The sequence below is a fragment of the Gracilinanus agilis genome, chromosome 1, assembly GCF_016433145.1.
Source record: "Gracilinanus agilis isolate LMUSP501 chromosome 1, AgileGrace, whole genome shotgun sequence".
NCBI classification, from domain to species: domain Eukaryota; kingdom Metazoa; phylum Chordata; class Mammalia; order Didelphimorphia; family Didelphidae; genus Gracilinanus; species Gracilinanus agilis.
In genome coordinates, this window is record NC_058130.1 from 762,890,259 (window position 1) to 762,911,768 (window position 21,510).

A 21,510-nucleotide genomic window follows, 5' to 3' on the forward strand; every position below is an offset into this window, starting at 1 on the left:
ACTATTCTGTGTTCACTTAACATGTTTATAGTTTCCCTCTTTATATTCAAGTCGTTCACCCATTCTGAATTTATCTTGGTGTAGGGTGTGAGATGTTGATCTAGACCTAATCTCTCCCATATTGTTTTCCAAATTTCCCAGCAGTTTTTGTCAAATAGTGGATTCATGTCCCAAAAGTTGGGCTCTTTGGGTTTATCATACACTGTCTTGCTGATGTCATTTATCCCCAGTCTATTCCATTGATCCTCCTCTCTATCTCTTAGCCAGTACCATATTGTTTTGATGACTGCTGCTTTATAGTATAGTTTAATATCTGGTACTGCCAGGCCCCCTTCCTTCACATTTTTTTTCATTATTTCCCTTGATATTCTTGATCTTTTGTTATTCCAAATGAAATTTGTTATAGTTTTTTCTAATTCAGTAAAGAAGTTTTTTGGTAGCTTGATAGGTATGGCACTAAATAGGTAAATTAATTTGGGTAGAATTGTCATTTTTATTATGTTAGCTCGTCCTACCCATGAGCAATAAAGAATTTTTAAATATAGAAGACCAAGAACCATTCCCTGATGAATATTTTGCAAAAGAAAAATTGGGAATTACCAACAGTATAAAACTGAGATTTTTCTTACACTCAGAAAATTATAAAAAATGACAAAAGATCCAAAGAAAGGGTAAAGGGACTGTAAGAAGAGAGGAACAGAGGCAGCTGGGAGGCTCAGTGGATTGAGAGACAGGACTAGAGATGGGAGGTCCTGGGTTCAAATTTGACCTCAGATACTTCCTAGCTATGTGACCCTGGGCAAGTCATTTAACTCCAACTGCCAATCCCTTACTGCTCTTCTGCCTTAGAACCAATACATAGTATTGATTCTAAGATGGAAGGGAAGGGAAAAAGAGGAGCAGAAGGAGGAAGAAGAAAAAGAAGAAATTGAAGAAAGAGAAGAAGAGAAGAGGAGAAGGAAGAAGAAATGGGAGAGTAACACTAATATACTGTTGGTGGAACTCTGAAATTAGTCTAACCATTTCAGAAAATAATTTGGAATTATGAATGAAAAGGCTATTCACGGACTTTGGCGGAGAAATCATATATATTTGGGCATATTATATATACATATATTATGTTCTATCTATAATACATATCCTATATATGTTTACATGTATTGTATATACATACATATCAAATTGGACATATACTCCCATGGAGCTTAATGAAAGAGAAAGATTCTAAATAAACCAAAACAATCCTAGCAGTACCTTGTTGGGTGGGGGATAAAAAAAAGTGGAAATAAAATGAACATCTATCAAATAGAGAATGGCTGAATAAACTGTGTAATAGGAATATCAGGGAATATTACTGTGCTATAAGAAACATGAGGAATTCAGAAAAACATCATCTAACAAGAAAAATAAAATAAATAAGGCCAAGAGAACAATGTAGTCAATTATTCCATTAATGTAGACAAAAAGAACACTAAAACAAAGCCTGAATAATTGGAATGACCATTCCTTGACCTCGGGGTATTTCTTTGAGTAAAGGGATATATAGGAACTATGGGTGTCAAATGTTACATACACAGTCACTTCACATGTTTTCTTTATTATGAAGGAAGTTTGGACTCACTAGGTGGCAAAAGAGGAAGTTAATAAGTTTGGAAATCATTATGATATGAAAGCAAAGTCATAAATAAAATTTATTCTAATAAATTCATTTCATTATTTCACTGGGGGGGGGCGGGGAAAGACTTTTCCTTTCCTTATTAACAACCTATTGTCTACCCATTTCCCCTAAAAAGGCTGATGAAGAAATCTCTCTTTTGAGAATCCTTTCCTGAAAAACCCCACCCCACAAAGACCACTATTTGAAATGTTTCCCAAGAAAGCTGATAATTTAAGATTTGTCTATTGAGAAAAAAGAATTGTTTCCCTTGGCACATAAGAGATGAACCATATTTAGATTCTGGTATAATGAACGGTATAAGAACATCAAAACAGAAGAGAACCCACAGTTCATAGTCCATATTCTATTCAGAAGAGAGCAAGAATTATAACAGTGGATTGAGAGCCAGGCCTAGAGATGGGAGAGGTCCTTGATTCAAATCTGGCCTCAGACACTTCCCAGCTGTGTGACCCTGGGCAAGTCACTTGACCCCCCCATTGCCTACCCCTTACTACTCTTCTGCCTTGGAACCAATACACAGTATTGTTTAAGGGTTTAAAAAAAAAAAAGAATTATAACATATGCAATATCAAAATGTGATTTTATCTACAGTAAGCTATCCTTACCTAATATCTTAGGCCTTTCTAAAACTCCTCTATGACAAATCTCTATCAACCCTGTAGCACTTTAAATTCAAAGAACACTCCATGAGCTGCCAAGGGATCAATAATTTAAATTGTCAAATATTAGCCACAGCTTGAGTTTCCAATCATTGTGCCAAACACTGTCCAGGGTGGTTAGATTATAAACTGTAAGAAAATCACTAAGGCCATTTAAAGAGCCAATCAACAGTGAGTCAACCATCTATACTACTGAAGAAAACATTGAGGTTTCATAAGCTCATAGGATCATAGATTTAAAGCCACAGAGGTCAAAGACAACCCTCTCATTTTATGGTGAAGGAAACTGAGGCTCAGAGATTAAGGTGCCCACATAACACAGGCTAGATTCAAAGCCAGTCCTTTTGACTAAGTCCAGGGCTCTATATATCATGCTTTCTCAAAGATAAGATTCACCTGAAGATTTTTTTTTACCAGCTTCCTTTCTTAATCCTGACCTTTATTCCACTCAGACAGAAACAGAAAAATAAAGCTAATTCCTCCTTCCCCCTCTCCTGTTTTAAACCTCCCTCACAAAAAAAGAAGTGGCAAAAGATCATGCATTCCAACTTTCTGATCAAAGCTGTCTAGGGCTCATCTAGCTACCCAAGAAGGTTCAACAGATGCCACTAAGACATACAATTTAAAAAAAAAATTCTGTAACCTCCATTTTAGATCCTTGATAGAAAAATGAAGAGAAATATTTAGATGGACCTGCAGGTCTCACTGATATGAGCTCAACTGTGTAGATTGTCACCCATCTACACTTTCTCATTCTATGGAAATCTCATCTATGTCCTTCTGTAAATCCTGGGCAAGGGTCCATTCCTAATGTATTAGGGGCATTCCTCTATGTCATTTGATATTCTATGTGGATCAGTGGTGAACACAGGCCATCCATTTGTTTTTCCTCACACTCATTACATAACATGACAAGCCTATGAAATTTTCCATTCATAATCTCTAATGACATGGTTTATGTTACCTCCTGAGTATGTCTTCTTTAATAATACAATTAATTCAATTTATGACTACCAAAGGACTCTCCATTGTCATCTGGGCAATTCACAACTGTGAACATGAACGATTGCTATTCCATGTTTCACAGTCATATCATTGCTGAAAGAATTTTGGCCCAGTTCACTGTCCATCTGTAGTATCTGACCAAGACAAGTGTATGGAAAGGCCAGTTCAATGGGCTATCATTCATTCACCATTTCTCTGTGGATAATTAGGCCAAATTGTTTTGATTGATTATAAATTCCTTCCAAAGGTCCTCCACAATACTAGGACTTGATACAATCAGCAATCATCGACCAAAAGAAACATCTATAAGAAATTCCATTTCCATTTGTACTCTCGCCATGATAGTGATAAACATTTTATGCCTTGTTTGATTTAATAATCAGAGGGTTGAACAAAGCTCTTAACTGCATCTTTCAAGGAATCTTGTTCAATTAACACAGAGACTGAGAAATACCTTGTCTCTAAAATTGCATCTAGTTTATTCTACCAGAGCAAACCCCTTTTTATAGTCAGCACAGAAAGATCTTGTACAGTCTTCTCTTTCAGTCAATTGTCTGACTATAAAGCTTGTGGATTGCCATGGAATATAATTCATAAGAGCCTATCTGTTATTTTCAATACCTTCCTCAAGAGTTCCCTCAAAATGTGGAGATTTTTCCCCAAAGATTTTTTACAGGTGGCAAAATAGGCATATGGTTCAGTAATTATATTTTTGAGATTGATTTTTTATCCCCTAAGCATCTAGTAATCCTACCGTTTTTTCAGATACTTTTAGAATCATATTCTCACAAGATCACACAGTGACACTATGCAATCACATTTCAAATACTTGAAGAATGGATCCCTCAGTATCCCCAAAACAGTTTCATCTTTCTGTATATGAACCACTGTTCTTCCCGTCTTTGTGTTTTATTTCCATATACCAAAAAAAAAAAAAAAATCAATGAATCAAATTCATTAAGCAACTAACATGTTCCAGGCACTGTGCCTAGAAAAAGTCTCCTATAGAAGGTGTCATTTGAGCTGAGTCTTAAAGGAAGTCTGGGAAGATAAAAGTCAGAAATAAGGAAGAAGAGCATTCCAGGCCTGAGGACAAAAGTTCAAAGATAGGGAGAGGGAAGATTGAAGCATCATGTATGAAGAATGGCAAGTAAGCCAATATGCCTGGACTACAGAATACAAAAAGAGAAGTAATGTCTAAGTGTAAAGGTAGGAAAATGTGAGATAGTGATATGCTTTAACTGCTAAACAGATTAGTCTCTATTTGATTCTATAAGAAACAGAGAACCACTGGAGTTTATTATATAGCAGTGATGTGAACAAAGCAACTTATGCTTTAGGAAAAATCACATGCAGCACATATGGTAGTGCTGTTGCTACTGATGGAGGAAATAAAAACTTTTATGGATCTTTTCAATTTTTTTTGGATTTGTTTCTTTGTTAAATGTTCTGGAAATGATCCATCAACAAGCATTTGCTGAATGCTTACTAATACCCTGCTAAACCCTAGAGGTAACCCAAAAAAATGATAATAAAAAGTCCCTGTCCTCAAGGAACTCACATTCTAAGTAAGAAAATGACATTTAAATAACTGGATACAAACAAAATATGTGCAGGACAAAAAGAAGTCAGTGTGTGAGAGGAAGGTACCAACAGCTGAAAGGAGTCTTGAAGGAGGCCAAAGAAACTACAAGGTAGAAGCAAGGGAACAATGCATTCCCAGTATGAGGGATAGCCTATCCAACAATAAGCATGAGTCAACTGCAAGCAGGCCCAACAGTACTGGTTTTTGATAATGATGATGATAATAATCAACATCTATATGGTGCTTTGTATGTAAAAGGCATTCTGATAAGTGCTTTACAATTTTTACCTTTTTTGTCATGGAACCCTGGGAGGTTGTTATTATCTCAGTTTTACAGATAGAGAAACTAGGCAAACAGGGGTTAAGTAATTTGTCCAGTCACACTGGTAGTATCTAAGGCCATATCTGAACTCAAGTCTTCTTAACTCCAGGTCCAGTACTCTAACCACTGCACCACCTTGTAAATTGTGTGCAGGGGAGTAAAATGTATAAATGGAAATAAAATTCTTAAGACAATTTTAAATGCCAAACAGTGTCAGTCAGTCAATAAACATTTGTAGTCATGAGTCATGCTGATAGTCTCGGACCTTAAAACCCCCTGGATTACAATCCACTGGGGGAAGACAACACAGAAAAAGGAAGTTAAAGGGGAAGAGGGCAAAGAAAGAAAGTAGAATCTACAAATACAATAAAGAAATGAAGAATTAACCAGTCCTTGCTAGGCCATCCAATAACTCTGATCAGAAGAGTCTGGTAGACGGTACTGATGAGTATGAAAACTGATACAGCCTCAAGGGTAATAAGTTTCCTGATGATGAGTTTTCCTGGGAACATGATCATAGTGAAGTTCTGTTAAAGGAGTACAGCTGGTAGAAAATGAAGAGTTGACTGGCCTAGTAGCCTTCTCATAGAGGCTTTGGGAAGAATTTATATTTGATCCTGGAACCACTAGAATTAATTAAAAATGGGTATGATATAATCAGACCTCCATTTTAAGAAAATCACATTGAAATTTTGAAAATGTCAAATTTGAGTAAAAGTTGAATTGCAGGGGCAGCTGGGTAGCTCAGTGGATTGAGAGTCAGGCCTAGAGATGGGAGGTCCTAGGTTCAAATCTGGCCTCAGACACTTCCCAGCTGTGTGACCCTGGGCAAGTCACTTGACCCCCATTGCCCATCCTTACCTCTCTTCCACCAAGAAGCCAATACACAGAAGTTAAGGGTTTAAAAAAAAAAAAAAAAGTTGAATTGCAATAGAAAGAGCCAAGAAGGCAAAGAGGCCAGTTAGAAGGCTATTGCAGCTGTCCAGGTATAAACTAATAAGACCTGAACCAGAGTTGTGGCTGTGTGAATAAGGAGAAAGGGATGAATAGACAAGAAATGTTGTGAAGGTTGAAATGACATGATTTGGCAAATGACTAGATATGTAAGATGAGAAAGTCGGGAGTGTGTGATGCCAAAGTTGGAAGTCTGGGTGGGAAGACAAGCATTTTACTCAACAATAATAGGAAAGTTTGAAGTAGGGAGGGTTTAGGGGGCAAGAAGTGAATTCCTCCATTTTTACTCAACAAAAAATGAAAAGAAGAAGCAGATAGTAAACAGTAATCCAAAACTGGTGTTTGGCAAGGTGAAATCAGTGATAGAGAAAGGGATCTGAGAGTATAAGTTGATTCACCTATAAGTCCAGAGGAAACAGAGAACAGCTAGGCTAGAGATGACGGTCTGAGAAAGAACGGAGGGGTTAAGGGAATGGAAGTCATAGTGAAAACAAAGGACACGGCTAGATGCCATAAGACATAGGCAAAGATGGAATAATAAGCCTATGATCAGATAAAGGAATTTCAGAGTTAGTTCAGGTCTCCTGCCAAGTTTTCGATTAATTTGTTTTTCCTCTGCTGCTTCTTGCAGCTTTATAATATTATTCATAATCTTCCACTATCCTCCTCCATAAGATTTTACAAATGAGTTAATATCCTAAACCAGTGTTACAATTGGCTTCTATCTCTATTCTTGGCAAGAGAATCAAGTATTTGCTGGCTAAGGGAGTTCCTGGATTCTCTTAGATTCTCACTGTAGCATGTGACATGTCAGTTAAACTGTCTTAGGAGATAGTGTTAGGTTTGTTAATATCTATTCCTTTATCCAATTCATAATTTGGGGAATCATTTTGTTAAGTAGGTTGAGTTGAAACTGTTGATTCTTTGTCACAGTGTCTCATTTTATTCTCTCTTCTAATCCAGTATTAATGTTTTTCCCCTAATAAGTAAATAATCTGACTGCACAGACTTGTATAGTCATTTCCTACACCCAGGTTCATATTCACAACTCCTTAATTTGACTCACTGCCTGCAATCTGTTACCAAATATTGTCATTTATATCTTCATCCTCACCACCCTAATCAGGCCTTCACCTCCAATGATAACTGTGATCACCTTCTAACTGGCATCCTTTGCCTCAAGCCTCTCACCACTTCAATCCATCCACCACAGAGGTGCTAAAGTGATTTTCCTAAATTGCAAATAGGCTTGAACATATCATCCTACCCACCCAACCACCCAAAACTCCACTGACTCTAAGATTACATACAAACTTATCTTTTTAGCATTTACACTTTTCACAATCTGGCCCCTCCTGATTTTTCCTGTCTTCATATGCTTTATTCACCTCCACTCACTCTACAATCCTACTGACTTACCTGATGTTCCTCCCATATGACACTCCATCTCCCCTCTCTAAATTTGCCCTAGCTGCTATTCCCCATGCCCAAGGTCTTCTTCTTCTTCACCTCTGCCTCCAGGCTCTACTGACTTCTCTCAAGACTCAAATCAACAGCTCTTTTTGTAATGGCAAAGAATTGAAAACTAAGGAGTTGTCCATCACTTAAGAGAATGGATGAACAAGTTATGGCATAAGGTTATAATGGAATCCTATTGCACCATAAGAAATGGCAAATGGGATGAGTTCAGAAAAACCTAGACAGACTTAAATGAAACGAAACAAAGTGAGCAGAACCATGAGAAAACAATATATACACTAACAAAAATATTATACAATAATCAACTGTAAGGGACCAAACCATTATTAGCAAAGCAAGTTTCCAAGATAACTCCAAGGGATTCACAATTAAAATGCTATCCATAGCCAAAGAAGGAACTGTTCAAGTCTGAGTGTAGATCAAAGAATGCCATCTTTCACTTTATTTCCTTCATGAGATATATGTGTGAAATATATCTATCACAACACGAATATGGAAATATGTATTGCATGAAAGTACTAGTATAATCTATAGCAGACTATTTACTGCCTCAGGAGGAAGACAGAAAATCTGAATTGTGACTGTCAGCAAACAATTGTCAAAAATTATTTCTGAATGTGAGTGAAATAATTAATTTTTTGAGAACTGAGCTCAAGTGCCAAGATGGAGAGTGTTGGTCTGGACTTTGAGAATCAAGAATAACCACTAACTCACAATAAGGAATCATAGAAGGACTCATGTGGCTAAAGAAATAATCAAGCAATATATTTCTATTTAATATGATTAGAAGTTGTCTAAAAAATCTTAACTACAGTGATGTTTCAGATGAAAACTTATTTCATAAGTTTTATTTTATTCACAAGATTTCTGTCAAATAGGAATATGGATTTGCCTTTTATAGAAGGGGAAATTGAGGAATGAAACAATTAAATGACTTGCAGAAGGCCATTTATTTTGTAAGTATTAGAGATGAAGCTAAAATCCAGGTTTCCTGACTTAAAAATCCACAGTTCACCCTATTAACCACTGAAAGATAACTTTCCACTTAAAAGCTAAATAGAGTGAGCAGCTGGATAGGCCAGTGGAAAGAAAGCCAGGCCTAGAGACAGGAGAGGTCCTAGGTTCAAATCTGGCCTCAGACACTTACTAGTTGACCCTGGGCAAGTCACTTAATCCCCATTGCCTAGCTCTTACCACTCTTCTGCCTTGGAACTAATACACAGAAGAGAAGGGCTTAAAAAAAAAAAAAAAAAAAAAAAAAAAAAAAAAAAAAAAAGCTAAATAGAAGCTGAGCAATAGCTATAGAAAACCACAGTAGAAAGCAGAGTTCAAGTCTAATCCTATTCCAAGTCCCCTTTATCCCCAATTTAAGGTGGCTGAGACAGTCTCCCAATTCCAGCCCCTGGGGCCTTGGACAAGAGAAAAGAAAAAAAGGTCTTTGAGGAGGTGAGGTGGGAAAGATCCCTTCTGGGGAACAGAGAGACACCTAAGGACCTGAAAAGGATTGTCAAAGACCTAGAAGAAGGGGCCTTACACTCTAGACATCAGAACAGCTGGAATAAATGAGAGACTGGGGGTGGAGGTAGAATTGAGAAAAACATAGTTTATTGGGGCTTCAATGGAGAATTTATGAAAGGTGGCCACTGACATAAGTAAGACTAGAGAGACTAGTTAGAACTATCATGGCCCCTTAAACACCAAACTATGCAGAGGCTAGACTACCTCCCACAACATTGCCCAACCTAAGTACAGAGGACTCCTAGGGAAACAAGGGAATTTTTTGCAAAAAGACAACAAATCCATTTACACTCAGATTTTGAACTTTACTAAACCTACCTCAAAAAAGCCCTTAAAGGGGGCAGCTGGGTGGCTCAGTGGATTGAGAGCAAGGTCTAGAGACAGGAGGTCCCAGGTTCAAATCTGACCTCAGACACTTCCTAGCTGTGTGACCCTGGACAAGTCACTTGACCCCCATTGCCTACCCTTACCACTCTTCTGCCTTGGAACCAATACACAGAAGAGAAGGGTTTAAAAAAAAAAAAAAAAGCTAAATAGAAGCTGTATACAGTATTGACTCCAAGATGGAAAGTAAGGGTTTAAAATAAAAAAATAAAAAATAAATTAAAAAACCCTTAAAGGGGCAGCTCGGTAGCTCAGGGGATTGAGAACCAGGCCTAGAGATGGGAGGTCCTAGGTTCAAATCTGGCCTCAGACAGCTGTGTGACCCTGGGTAAGTCACTTGACCCCCATTGCCCACCCTTACCACTCTTCCACCTATAAGCCAATACACAGAAGTTAAGGGTTTAAAAAACAAAACCAAAAAAAAACCCTTAAAACGAAGTCCATGTGCTTTTTAACAATCTCTCAGACATATATGGGTTTTCAAATACATAAATGTCCCTGTAATTAATGATGCAAATTCAGTTAAAAGTGCAACTGCCAGCTGTGTGACCCTGGGCAAGTCATTTAACCCCCACTGCCAAGCCCTTACCATTCTTGTTTTTTGAAACCAATACACAATAATTGATTCTCAAATGGAAGGTAAGGGTATTTTTTTTAAAGTGCAACTGAGGGACAGCTAGGTGGCTCAATGAATTGAGAGCCAGACCCAGAGATGAGAGGTCTTGGATTCAAATCTAGTTTCAGATATTTTCTAACTGTGTGACCCTGAGCAAGTCGCTTAGCCTCCACTGCCTAGCCCTTATTGCTCTTCTGCCTTAGAACCAATCACTATTTAGATTCTAAGATGGAAGGTAAGGATTTTAAAACAAAAACAAAGAGAAACTGAAAAGTCAGATGAGGATTAGAGCTGATGATGAATTCTGTTTGGGATGCTAATCAAAACATCTGGGCAGGAGTGCCTAGCAAATTGGACTAGAGTTCAGGGAAGATATTAAGGCTGAATACACTAAAAAGTGTGAGTCAGCTCCAAAAGGGTGATAATTGAATCCAAGGGAATGGGGTAAGATAATACAGAAAAAGAATCTAGAGCTAGAAGAGGGCCTTGACTGATACTCAAAATTAAGGAGCAAGGAGTCAGAGTAGCCAAAAAACCAAGAGTCAACAATAAAGGCACAGTCCTGAAAAGCCAAGGAAGAAAGGATATCCAGAAGGTGATGATTAACAGTATCAAATAACAGCAGAAAGGTCAAGCAGGATGAAAATTGGAAATGGCCACAGGATTTAGCAATTAAGAATTCACTGTTGACCTCTAGGAGAGCATATTCAAAGAGTATTAAGGTTAGAATAAAGATTACAAGAGTAAGAAAAATAAATTAATCTTGATCAAGTGGAGGCAGCATCTGTAAACTGTACTTTAGGTGATGTGATATATTGAGTTGGGCCTGGAGTTAAGAAGACATTTATAAAGCTGTGTGATCCTGTGCAAGTCACTTGGTTTTGTTTGTTTGTTTGTTTTAATTTAAATATTTTATTTTTTTAGAAAACTTTTCCATGGTTACATGATTCTTGTTTTTACTTTCCCCTTCACCACCACCCCCATATCCAACGCACATTTCCATTGGTTTTAACATGGTGATCAATCAAGACTTATTTACATATTATTGATAGTTGCATTGGTGTGGTCGTTTCGGGTCTACATCCCCAACCACGTCTGCATCAACCCATGTGTTCAAGCAGTTGTTTTTCTTCTGTGTTTCCACTCCTGCAATTCTTCCTCTGAATGTGGGTAGCGTTCTTTACCATAAGTCCCTCAGAATTGTCCTGGATCACTGCTTTGCTGCCAGTACAGAAGTCCATTACATTCTATTTTACCACAGTGTATTGGTCTCTATGTACAATGTTCTCCTGGCTCTGCTCCTTTCATTCTGCATCAATTCCTGGAGGTCTTTCCAGTTCACATGGAATTCCTCCAGTTTATTATTCCTTTGAGCACAATAGTATTCCATCACCAGCATATACCACAATTTGTTTGGCCATTCCCCAGTTGAAGGGCATACCCTCTTTTTCCAGTGTTTTGCCACCACAAATAACGTGGCTATAAATATTTTTGAACAAGTCTGTTTATCTATGATCTCTTTGGGGTACAAACCCAGCAATGCTATAGCTGGATGGAAGGGCAGGCACTCCTTAGTTTTTTTATTTGGTAAAATGGAAATAATTATGGCACCTTGTTCCCAGGGTTGTTGTGAGGATTAAATGAGATAATATTTGTAAAGAGCTTCACAAACCTCATGGCACTATAAGAATGCTAGTTTTTACTGTTGTTTTTTGGGGTTTGGCAGTAAGAATTTTGTAAGAGGGCAGGTCTAGGAAAGAGCAGGCCTAGAAGAAGTTGCAAAAAAGCAAAATTTGGATCATAATAAAGAAGAACTTCCCAACAGACTTGTCCCAAAGAAGAATGAGCTGGCTTCAAGAAATGGAGGGTGGGTTCCCCCTTTAGTGGATGTTTTCAAGCAAAAGTTTGAAAAGTATTTGATAGCAAAGCTGAGGGAGGGAGAGAGGATGAAGTAACTCCTGAATGGTCTTAGAAATCCCTTCCACAGAGTGAGCCTCAGAATCTATCCAGTGATATCATGAGATAAAAAATAACAGTTTAAGGGGACACAAAGTCAAGAAAAACGTTTGTGTTTGGTTGGCTGGTTGGTTTTTAAAGAATAGTAGGAAATTGTGTGGCCCCAGAAAAGAAAGAAGAATGAATTTTCCTCCTTGCAACAGGAGTAGGTAGAGGGGATAGTCAGTAAGAGACTAATACCATTACATTGCATATGCTGTAGGATGCAGTCAATGCTTATCTTTGTTAGAAGGGAAAGGAAAGTTCATTGGGTAGGAAAGTGGAGAGATATTCAGAAATGACTGGTATGAAAACAAAAGACATTAATAAGACGTTTAAAAAGAGAGATCGTGTGGGACATTTGCACGTGCATGAAGACAGTGGGTAAAGGAACTAGCTAATAGTAGAAAGGTAAAAACAAAACAAAAAGAGGAGAGCAACAATCAATAGGGCAAGCTCTCAAAGGAGAGAATTGAACAAAGGAACACAAGCCTCCTCCACAACACCACAGTTAACAATCTTATAATCTTTAGTGGTGATAGAAGACAACCACACATTCAGATTTACAAACTCTCTAATATCAGGGAGCTCGCTACCTCTGAGATTCTCAGTTGCACTGATGGACAACACTTAGTGCTAGGAAATTTATTCTTATATTAAAACCAAAACCTGCCTCCCATAAAAATTTCCTATCTCCAAAGGTCCAAGTTTGCTTTGTTAGATCAAGTAGAGTAGATCTGAGACTTTATAATAAGAGATTAGCATTGTTGGTGAAAGCCATGTGTCAAAAATAAACATAACACATTTTTTAAAAGTTCAAAAATTAAACCTATAAAATGATAACTCTACTCCTCTTCTGTTATTCAGTCATTTCAGTTTGGCCTGTCTCTTTATAACCCCATTTTGGGGTTTTCTTGGCAAAGCTACTAAAGTGGTTTGTCACTTCCTTCTCCTGTTCATTTGACAGATGAGGGACTGAGGCAAACAGGATTAAGTGACATGCCCAAGGGTCATATAACTAGTAAGTGTCTGAGGTTGGATTTGACCTCATGAAGATGAGTCATCCTAATGCTATAGCCCAGTTGCTATATCCACTGCACAACTTACCTGCCTCTACTCCTCTTTTAGGGATGTCAAATATCCAATATTTCCAAAATATCCCAAAATATCAACTAGCTCTCCTTTGTTATTTCTACTATGGTAGATAATTTTGATTCATTCAACAAACATTTAAGTATTAAGTATTATAACAATTATTTTTTTTAAACCCTTGTACTTCGGTGTATTGTCTCATAGGTGGAAGACTGGTAAGGGTGGGCAATGGGGGTCAAGTGACTTGCCCAGGGTCACACAGCTGGGAAGTGGCTGAGGCCGGGTTTGAACCTAGGACCTCCTGTCTCTAGGCCTGACTCTCACTCCACTGAGCTACCCAGCTGCCCCCTATTATAACAATTATTAAGATCTAGTATGGTGAAGAGAGTGCTGACATCAGCTCTGTCACCTTAGACAAGTCACTTTACTCATTCATAAAAGGAAATGAAATTTAAATGATCTTTTGCAATTCTAACATCCTGTAATTCTTCTTTAATTCTTCCTTAATCCTTTCCTCCTTTGACCTTTACCAGTTCTTTTAGCATTTTTTACATACTTTCACATTGTAGTTTGAATCACAACAGTGTGTTTATGTTTGTAACCCATGAACATACATATCCCACCCTGATTAAATACTAAAAAGAACTTGGAGATGGGAAACTTTTTACTGACCTCCCAACCAATGCTTAACACAACATCTTACATAGTCATTCAATAAATGTTTTCTGAATTAAATGTCTATTGAATTTAAACAATGGAGAAGTTTTCATTTATGATCAGATAAAGCCCATACCTATGAATCAAGAAGTTCCTGGCTTTAATAATTTTATACAGTTTGCTAAAAGAACATAATCATAGTAAATGTCCAAGGAAATAGTATTTAATATGCTTAGGATTAAATAAATATTGAGAAAATTATTCAGGCTTTAACACAGACCTGAAAAACTAAGTCTGTGAAGTGGGAATATTGTTTATGTGCCAGTAACTAACTATAAAATCATAGAATTTAGAGCAAGAAAGGAATCAAGTCTTCATCTAGTCTAGCACCTTCATTTAATAGATAACACAGAAGACCAGAGAAGTGGCTTGCATGAGGACTACAAAGGGTAAATACTTCTTTACTGAAAAGTTTAGAAGCTAATTTTTTAGAATTTACATTTTTACATTTTACTTGCTCCCATACAAACGAACCTAATCATCTCTTCCTAGATCTAAAACCCATAAAGCATCCTCATTAAAATAAAAAAAAAGTCATCTTCTAGATTGAAGTTTCCTCTGTAACAACAAGAAACTACAATAAATTAAAACCATTCAAAGTATTCTCTCATAATTAACTTCATGTGTCAGTTATTTTAATTATTCTTTCAATACTTTTGTCAGAGTTCAATGCTACTAAAAATTTTAGGTATATTTAAAAGGTCTTCAAGTTCTGCTGTGAACATTAAGAATTTTCTACATTGGGTATTGTCTTCCAAGACAATCTTAAACATACAAAATTAGATTCTAATTGTTAGAATAAAAAGGACTAAGGAGCTGTCAGAAAGAACAAATGACTAAATGTTTACTTAAAACCTTCAGTTGTTCATAAAACCTAAGAGCCTGCCTTTATTGACAATTAAAGCCACAATATTAGGCTAAAGAAATGGTAAATATGAAAAGAAATGTTAATAACATTCTTTTTGGAAGGTACCACTTCTACTTAACAGCAATAGACTTTCACTGCACATGAAATAAGTCCAAAATTCAGACACATGTCAATCAGAGCTCTATGACACTGCTCAGCATTATAAAGATGGTCTTAACTAGATTCCACCCACAATTCCTCTAAAATGAGAAAGCAATTATTCAAAAATGTATCAAAAAAGCTAAATTGTGGAAACACAATGAACATTTCATTTTCCTGAATTATTCCAGTATTATTGTCAAAAATCAATAAGCACCATTTAAAGAAAATAAAGCAAATATGCTTCCAGAATTTTTTAATTAAATATTTTATTCTACAAATCAAAAATGGAAATGGTTTGTATTTTTAAAAAATACCTGAAAAAAAAGTCAAGACCCTTAAGTTCTAGCTGTCCCAGCATATTCACTATGTAACACTTGGAAAGATTACACTACCCAATCTGGACCTCAGTTTCCAACCCCCTATAAAATGAGGAATGAAGCTTCTGGATTAGACTTGCCTCTTCTACTTTTGACATTCTAGGCATAATAAACAACCCATCTCTTACCTGAATTTTAGTGAACTATTTTACCTAACATCTATGTTGTTACTTCTCTAAATGATCACTAAATTACTAAATGATTAGTAAGCCATTACTTTAATCTTTCAAAAGAAAAAGTATCAGAAGTTTATGGTATATTTGTATAAAAGCACATAAGCAATTATGTAACATAGTTTGAACTAACATATCAACCAAAGCAATGATGGATAACTATGCTGACATACCTAGATGCCACTGTACCAAACAAAAATTGAACAAATTATACATACTTCATATATGCAAACTGTCTTATTTGTCTTTATTTTATGCTAATATCTGTAAAGTTTAATGTAAAAGTGTCTCCCTTCCACAATTAAGAAACTTCTCCCCTAAATACAAAGCTAACATCCTAAATCACAATGAAAAAAAAAAAAAGGGATTATCATTCAGAGCATCATCTGAATGTGACTGTGAAGTCAAATAACTTTAAAAACCTAAGGACATTTTTTTCTAATCTCTAAAAGCATTTTACAAATATTTTTAGAGTCATTAGTTTTAAATCTCTAGCAAATCATGGGCAACAACTGTATCCATTTAACAATATCCCAGAGGCACATTTTTTAAGGCTACATGATTACCTCACTGTAGCACAGTAAATGTAATTTCCGAAAATAGGAATGTTTATATGATGGCCAAGTAGAAATGCTGCTGAAGGAACACCACACAGGGCAGGCAAACAGTTGATAAAACAGCTTTGCATCTATGCCACACTTTAAACAAATGATCAGTATTAAGAGAGCAATGTGCCAAAGATCCTTTTTCAGCATGTCTAAGAAATAGATGCAATGAAGGATTCAATCATGACAGAAATGCACAAGCTTCCCTTGATCTTCTTTCTCATTGGTTGTCTTTTGTGAGATAAGTAGGCCACCCACCTCCAGAAAGAGAAATCCATACCACAAATAGCTTAAAGGTAAGGAATGTTAAGTAATATTTTCCACTATCTCACTCCCTACTCCCTCAAAAAAAAAAAATGTTTTAGACTATTTAATCTTGGAATCTTAAACTTTTAGAGATATGATGACAGGATACTTTTTAAAAAATAATTGTAATGACAAATATGCTCATAAGAATACACAGTATAATACTGAGCTTTTCATCTCAATTTTTAAACTTGAGAAAGAAAGCAATTGGGTTCCTGTTACATACACATGACACCTTAGTGCATTTCTAATATGTTAATAATCTTACAGCTAAATTAAGACTGGGGAAGAGATAACCTTTAAAATGCTCTGGCATATATCCCTTAATTTACAATATTTTAAAGTGTAATCAATTAGTAAATCAATGAACAAAATTGATGAGTATTTTCTATATCAAGTAAATGTAATCCACTACAATTTACTTTAATATAAGTGTATATGTGTGTGTGTGTGTACGTTTGAAAGAATACCAAAAGAAGAGATTTTTCAAGATAAAAATCAAATAACTTTGTGGATCCCATATGAATATAAACAAATAAAAACATAAGACAGTAATGTCTCCTTATCAGCAAATCTCTCTCTCCCACTCTCTCTCTCTCTAACACAATCCAATTTTCTCCCATGAGTATTTCCAAATAACAATACAGCTGAATATTCTGTAGTACCAACATATGGGACTCAGTATATAGTATGTTCTCTTTAAATTATGAACTCGTCACACGTACAAATGGCTCTTTAAAATGGTCCAGTAAACTGCTACACCATGCCTGTTAAATTGCTGTCTATTATGTACTTAAAAATATTTACTAGCAATTGGAGGTTAATATAGCACTCTTATTGGGTAGCAATTATTGCTATTAAAAGTATACAAACACCATGAACCACCACAACAAAATGCTAAATAAAAAACATGCATTAGCAAATAAGGAATGTTTGCAGAAAAGAGAATGAACTGGTATGGAATTAAGCCTCATAAAGTAAATATTAAAATTGTAAATGGCAACAAATGTGTACTTGATTGTGAATAAAATATGCCTGGTAAATATGATTACAGAAAACACTTCCTTTTCCCCAAACACATGTGAGATAACTTCTGTTTGGTTCTCCTTCAGGAGAATGTGTTTCAAAATTTCAAAAGTTAGAGTAAGATTGATATAAATTACATTTCCCTAATTTAAAACACACACACTTTCAAAAATAGGCATGGGGTCAATAAAGAGCTTCAAATGAAGGATTAATGAATCTCAATTAGAAATGTGTCTTCTAATTGCTGTGGGCGGAAGAATCTGAGTTACCCAATTACTCATATTTAAGAAGATAAAATTCTAAGCAGACAACAATTTGAGTGTGTAGTGTAGTACACTAAGAATTACAGCACTCTAAATACCTTGAAAATATATGCACTCTAATCTAAAGACACAGAACGACTATTTTCCGTACGGGTTCAATGTAAAACAATACTAAAAATGCACTTCAGCTGGGCTGGAAATTCTAAAATGAGCTCATACAAGGGCGCACATTCACACCCCCTAAGCATAAATTGTAACACTTGCCAAAGGGCAGCTTTCACACAGATAAGTGAATCTGAACTATGATAAGTGAGTTATCATCCTCACCCAGAAATGTGATGGACCACATGAGAAAACTATTTGGGTCACAAAGGCACAGTCAAGCATGAACTTCATGCAGTAGCTACAAATCTCACAGCAGGGTCTATAAGAAACACACATGGCTACAACCCTGATCAAATACAGAATCAAGCTTTTAATACAGAAAATAATATTAAGAAGGTAAATACAGGAATCTAAAAAATGGGATGCACTACAACATGTTTAAACATGACAATCAGAAAATAAAATACTTAAAGCACTAGCAGAAGCCTTAATCCACCCACATTGCATAATAAACTTTTGCTAAGGCATAATGAACACCTATAGTTAATGCAGAGTGGGCGGGTTGATACTACAATGTAGAATCTTAACTCTCCAATCTCTGGTTTGTGTTTCAGTATGAAATACAGTAATTTGATGACATGCACAAATCTTACATCCAGAATACTCTTCGGAAATCACACTGCCCCCCAAGAGAAGGCATGCTTTAAAGTTTTATAGTCAATAAGAGAAGCCTTATTTGGGGCACATGAAAATTCAAAGTTCAGTCCGCAGATGTATTAGTAATGTGTCAGCAATCTTTAGAGGCTTTCTGTAGTAGCAATATGTTTATATTATTATATATAAACCAATAATGTTTAAAGGCTTCAATTAGAAATTCTGCTTTTAGAATAGAAAACCTTAACACAGAATTAACTTGTGTTTCAATGGTTTCCCAAAGAACTTCGACACTTGTTCCAACCATGCTCTACACAAAGAAATATGGCCTAAGTCTTATTAAATGCATTTTTCTACCTGAAAGGTTCTACAGGAATATAAACTACTTGATTTTTAAAAGAATTTTGAGAAGCCTGATAAGTGTAGAGAAGCATGCAGTCTTAGCAGCTGTCATCATTACATGTAACAAAGTACTCCAATCTACAAAACTGAGGAGTTTTATATAAAATATCGCTCAAGTACTTGAATATAATTTCTTAGCTAATATCATTCCCTCCATCAGGCTTTCTAAAGGAGTGAATTTATAAAAGAAAGAAAAGGAGCTGTTTGTGAGTCCATTTTAAAGGTGGGAAGCAGTAACGTGGTCCACATTAGAAAAACAGAATGTAACAGTGTCAATTTACCACAAACAAAAGCTGTATCAGCAATATACATGGCAGTTTGTATGTTCACTATCCACTGACTCTGGGCAAGGGGGCTATTTTAATTCTCTGAAAATGTGTCAACTGTGTCCATTTGGCTAAAGCAAAACATTTTCATTCCCAGTTAATCAATAAATTTACTACTCTATGAAGGTTTCTCTCTGACTGATGTTCATTGATATACTAGCAGAAAAAGGAGGTGTGTATTCCTATCAAACAACATCTCCGTTTTCTAGGTTATCTAAACAGACTCCTTTAGAAAGCTATATTCATATGTCATTCTAAGAGTAAGAATTACCATGCAATCCAGTTTCATAACAATTTCTTACAAGGCAACAAGAGAATCTTTCTGAAAATTAACATGAACCTAAGTATGGTGTCGATGCTTCTACTCCACAGCTACTTGAGATTCAAAGAGACACTTTCCCTGGAAAAGTTGTTTTGTAGCTGATCATATTTACGAATTGTCATTAAAAACAAAATAGCACTTTCACTCGAAAAGGCTGGTCAGAATGTACATTTCTCAGCTTGGAAGCTGACAGAAAAAAATCTATGCTACCCATAATTAAATGTAACTAATCACATTCGAAGCACTAAATTATTTATCTAGAGTAAATAAGGATTAAGAGATGATGCTTCCATCCGCAGCACAAGAGTCTCACAAAAAGGATTTCCAAAAATGTGTGCTTTCCACTGTTGAGAGCCCCAGAAACTGCACAACTTATAGTAAGCATTTTTAAAACGTCAGCGAAATGAACTGTTCAGCTAATTCCACAATTAAATGCTCTCCACACAGCCTTCTCAGCTCTGTTTACAAAGCTTTTCTCAATATTTAAACAAATTTATGCTAGCACCACAAGCACATAGCTATACACATCATAATCCATACACAAAGCACAGTGAAAACCATGCACTGCAATTATTAGCATAAATACAAGCTTCAATAATGTGATCGCTTTCAGGACTTTGGGATACAGCTCAATAAAGCAAAGATGACATTTACCACCAAATGTCATTAAGAGCCAGGAAACAGTTGCAGCCGCTGTATATGTTTTCATTTTGATTAATTTAATGTTATAGTTTGGGGGCTCTGGTTCAATAAGAACAATTGACTCCTTCACTGTTCCTAGAATAAGCCAAGCAATTTGAATTGGAAGTAAAAGTTGAGAGAGAGAGGAGGAGGAGGAGGAGGATAAAAGCGATGTCATCCAACCACTCAGGAGGGCAAGGCTGTGGATTTCTGGTGGTGCTGGGAGGTTGGGGGGCGGGGGGGACTTTTTTAAAAGGAAGGGGAGGGGGAGGAGGCTTTCTCCGCTTTCGGACTGGTCGAGGCAAATGGTTTTTAGAGATCTAAAAGGAGTAGTAAGCATCCCAGAGCCAGCTGTTTATGTTTACAATCCAGAGAGCTGGCTCCGAGGGTTATTCCTCACTGACACAATCATATTCAAATGAAGTGTTTTCGCAGAAAATTGCGAAGCAATTCGGGATGAAATTAAACCCCTACACACTCACATACACAAAGGCAAGGAGTCGAAAAGGAAAGCGGAAAAAAGACGACTCTCCTAGACACGAGAGAAGGCTTTAAATTAAGGAAAGAAAGGAAGGAAAAACGCAACGAAAGGTCCGCCAGGAAAGTGTGACCCCGGATCCCCGGCTTTGATACTTTCACATGCAAATCAATGGAGCAGCTTCAAGAAGATACGCTCACGACAAATGATTTTAAAGAGCAAAATAAACACTGGAAGCGATCCAAGGAGGGAGAGACGATCAAAGCGGGAGAGGGAGAGATCCAGAACAGAGTCGCCAGGGAAGCCGAAGGGGAGAGACGCGAGGGGAGGGGCGACCAGGCACAGTCCCACAAGCAAAGGAATATAAAGCCGGGCCGTAGCGGATGGAAGCGAAGAAAGTTGCTGGTCCCTGGGGTTGGCCGCTGACCCCCACCCTCCTGCCCCCAGCCCCGGGGGGCGACTCACCAGCGAGAAGAGGTTGGAGTGGCAGTCCTCGAGGCTCGCCCCGTTCGCCACCCAGTTCGCTGCAGCAGTCATGATCCTCCCCGAGCCCGGCCGCCAGAGCGGGGCATGTCTGACCGAGTCCGAAGCAACCCCAGCAGGGAAAGCAGCTGCGCCCGGGCAGAAGGAGGCGGCGGCGGCGGCGGCGGCGGTGGTGGCGCTGCTGCTGCTGCTGCTAGCTCCGAAGAGGAGGAGGAAAAGGCAGCAGCGGCTGCTGCAGGGGGCGGCGGGGGGAAGCGCCCCGGCTCCCGTCTCGGTCGCAGCCCCGCCGACGACCT

At 37.2% G+C, this 21,510-nt stretch overlaps 1 protein-coding gene across 1 annotated transcript in view; it reads right to left on the reverse strand.

Annotated features, from left to right (window-relative positions):
* MED13L (mediator complex subunit 13L) overlaps positions 1-21,292 on the reverse strand; it is a 425,714-nt gene extending 404,422 nt beyond the window's left edge. The window contains exon 1 of the mRNA XM_044673746.1: positions 21,197-21,292. Within this exon, the coding sequence (XP_044529681.1) occupies positions 21,197-21,268 (72 nt within the window). The 5' untranslated portion in view covers positions 21,269-21,292. The remainder of the gene's footprint in view (positions 1-21,196) is intronic.
* Between the last annotated feature and the right edge of the window lie 218 nt (positions 21,293-21,510).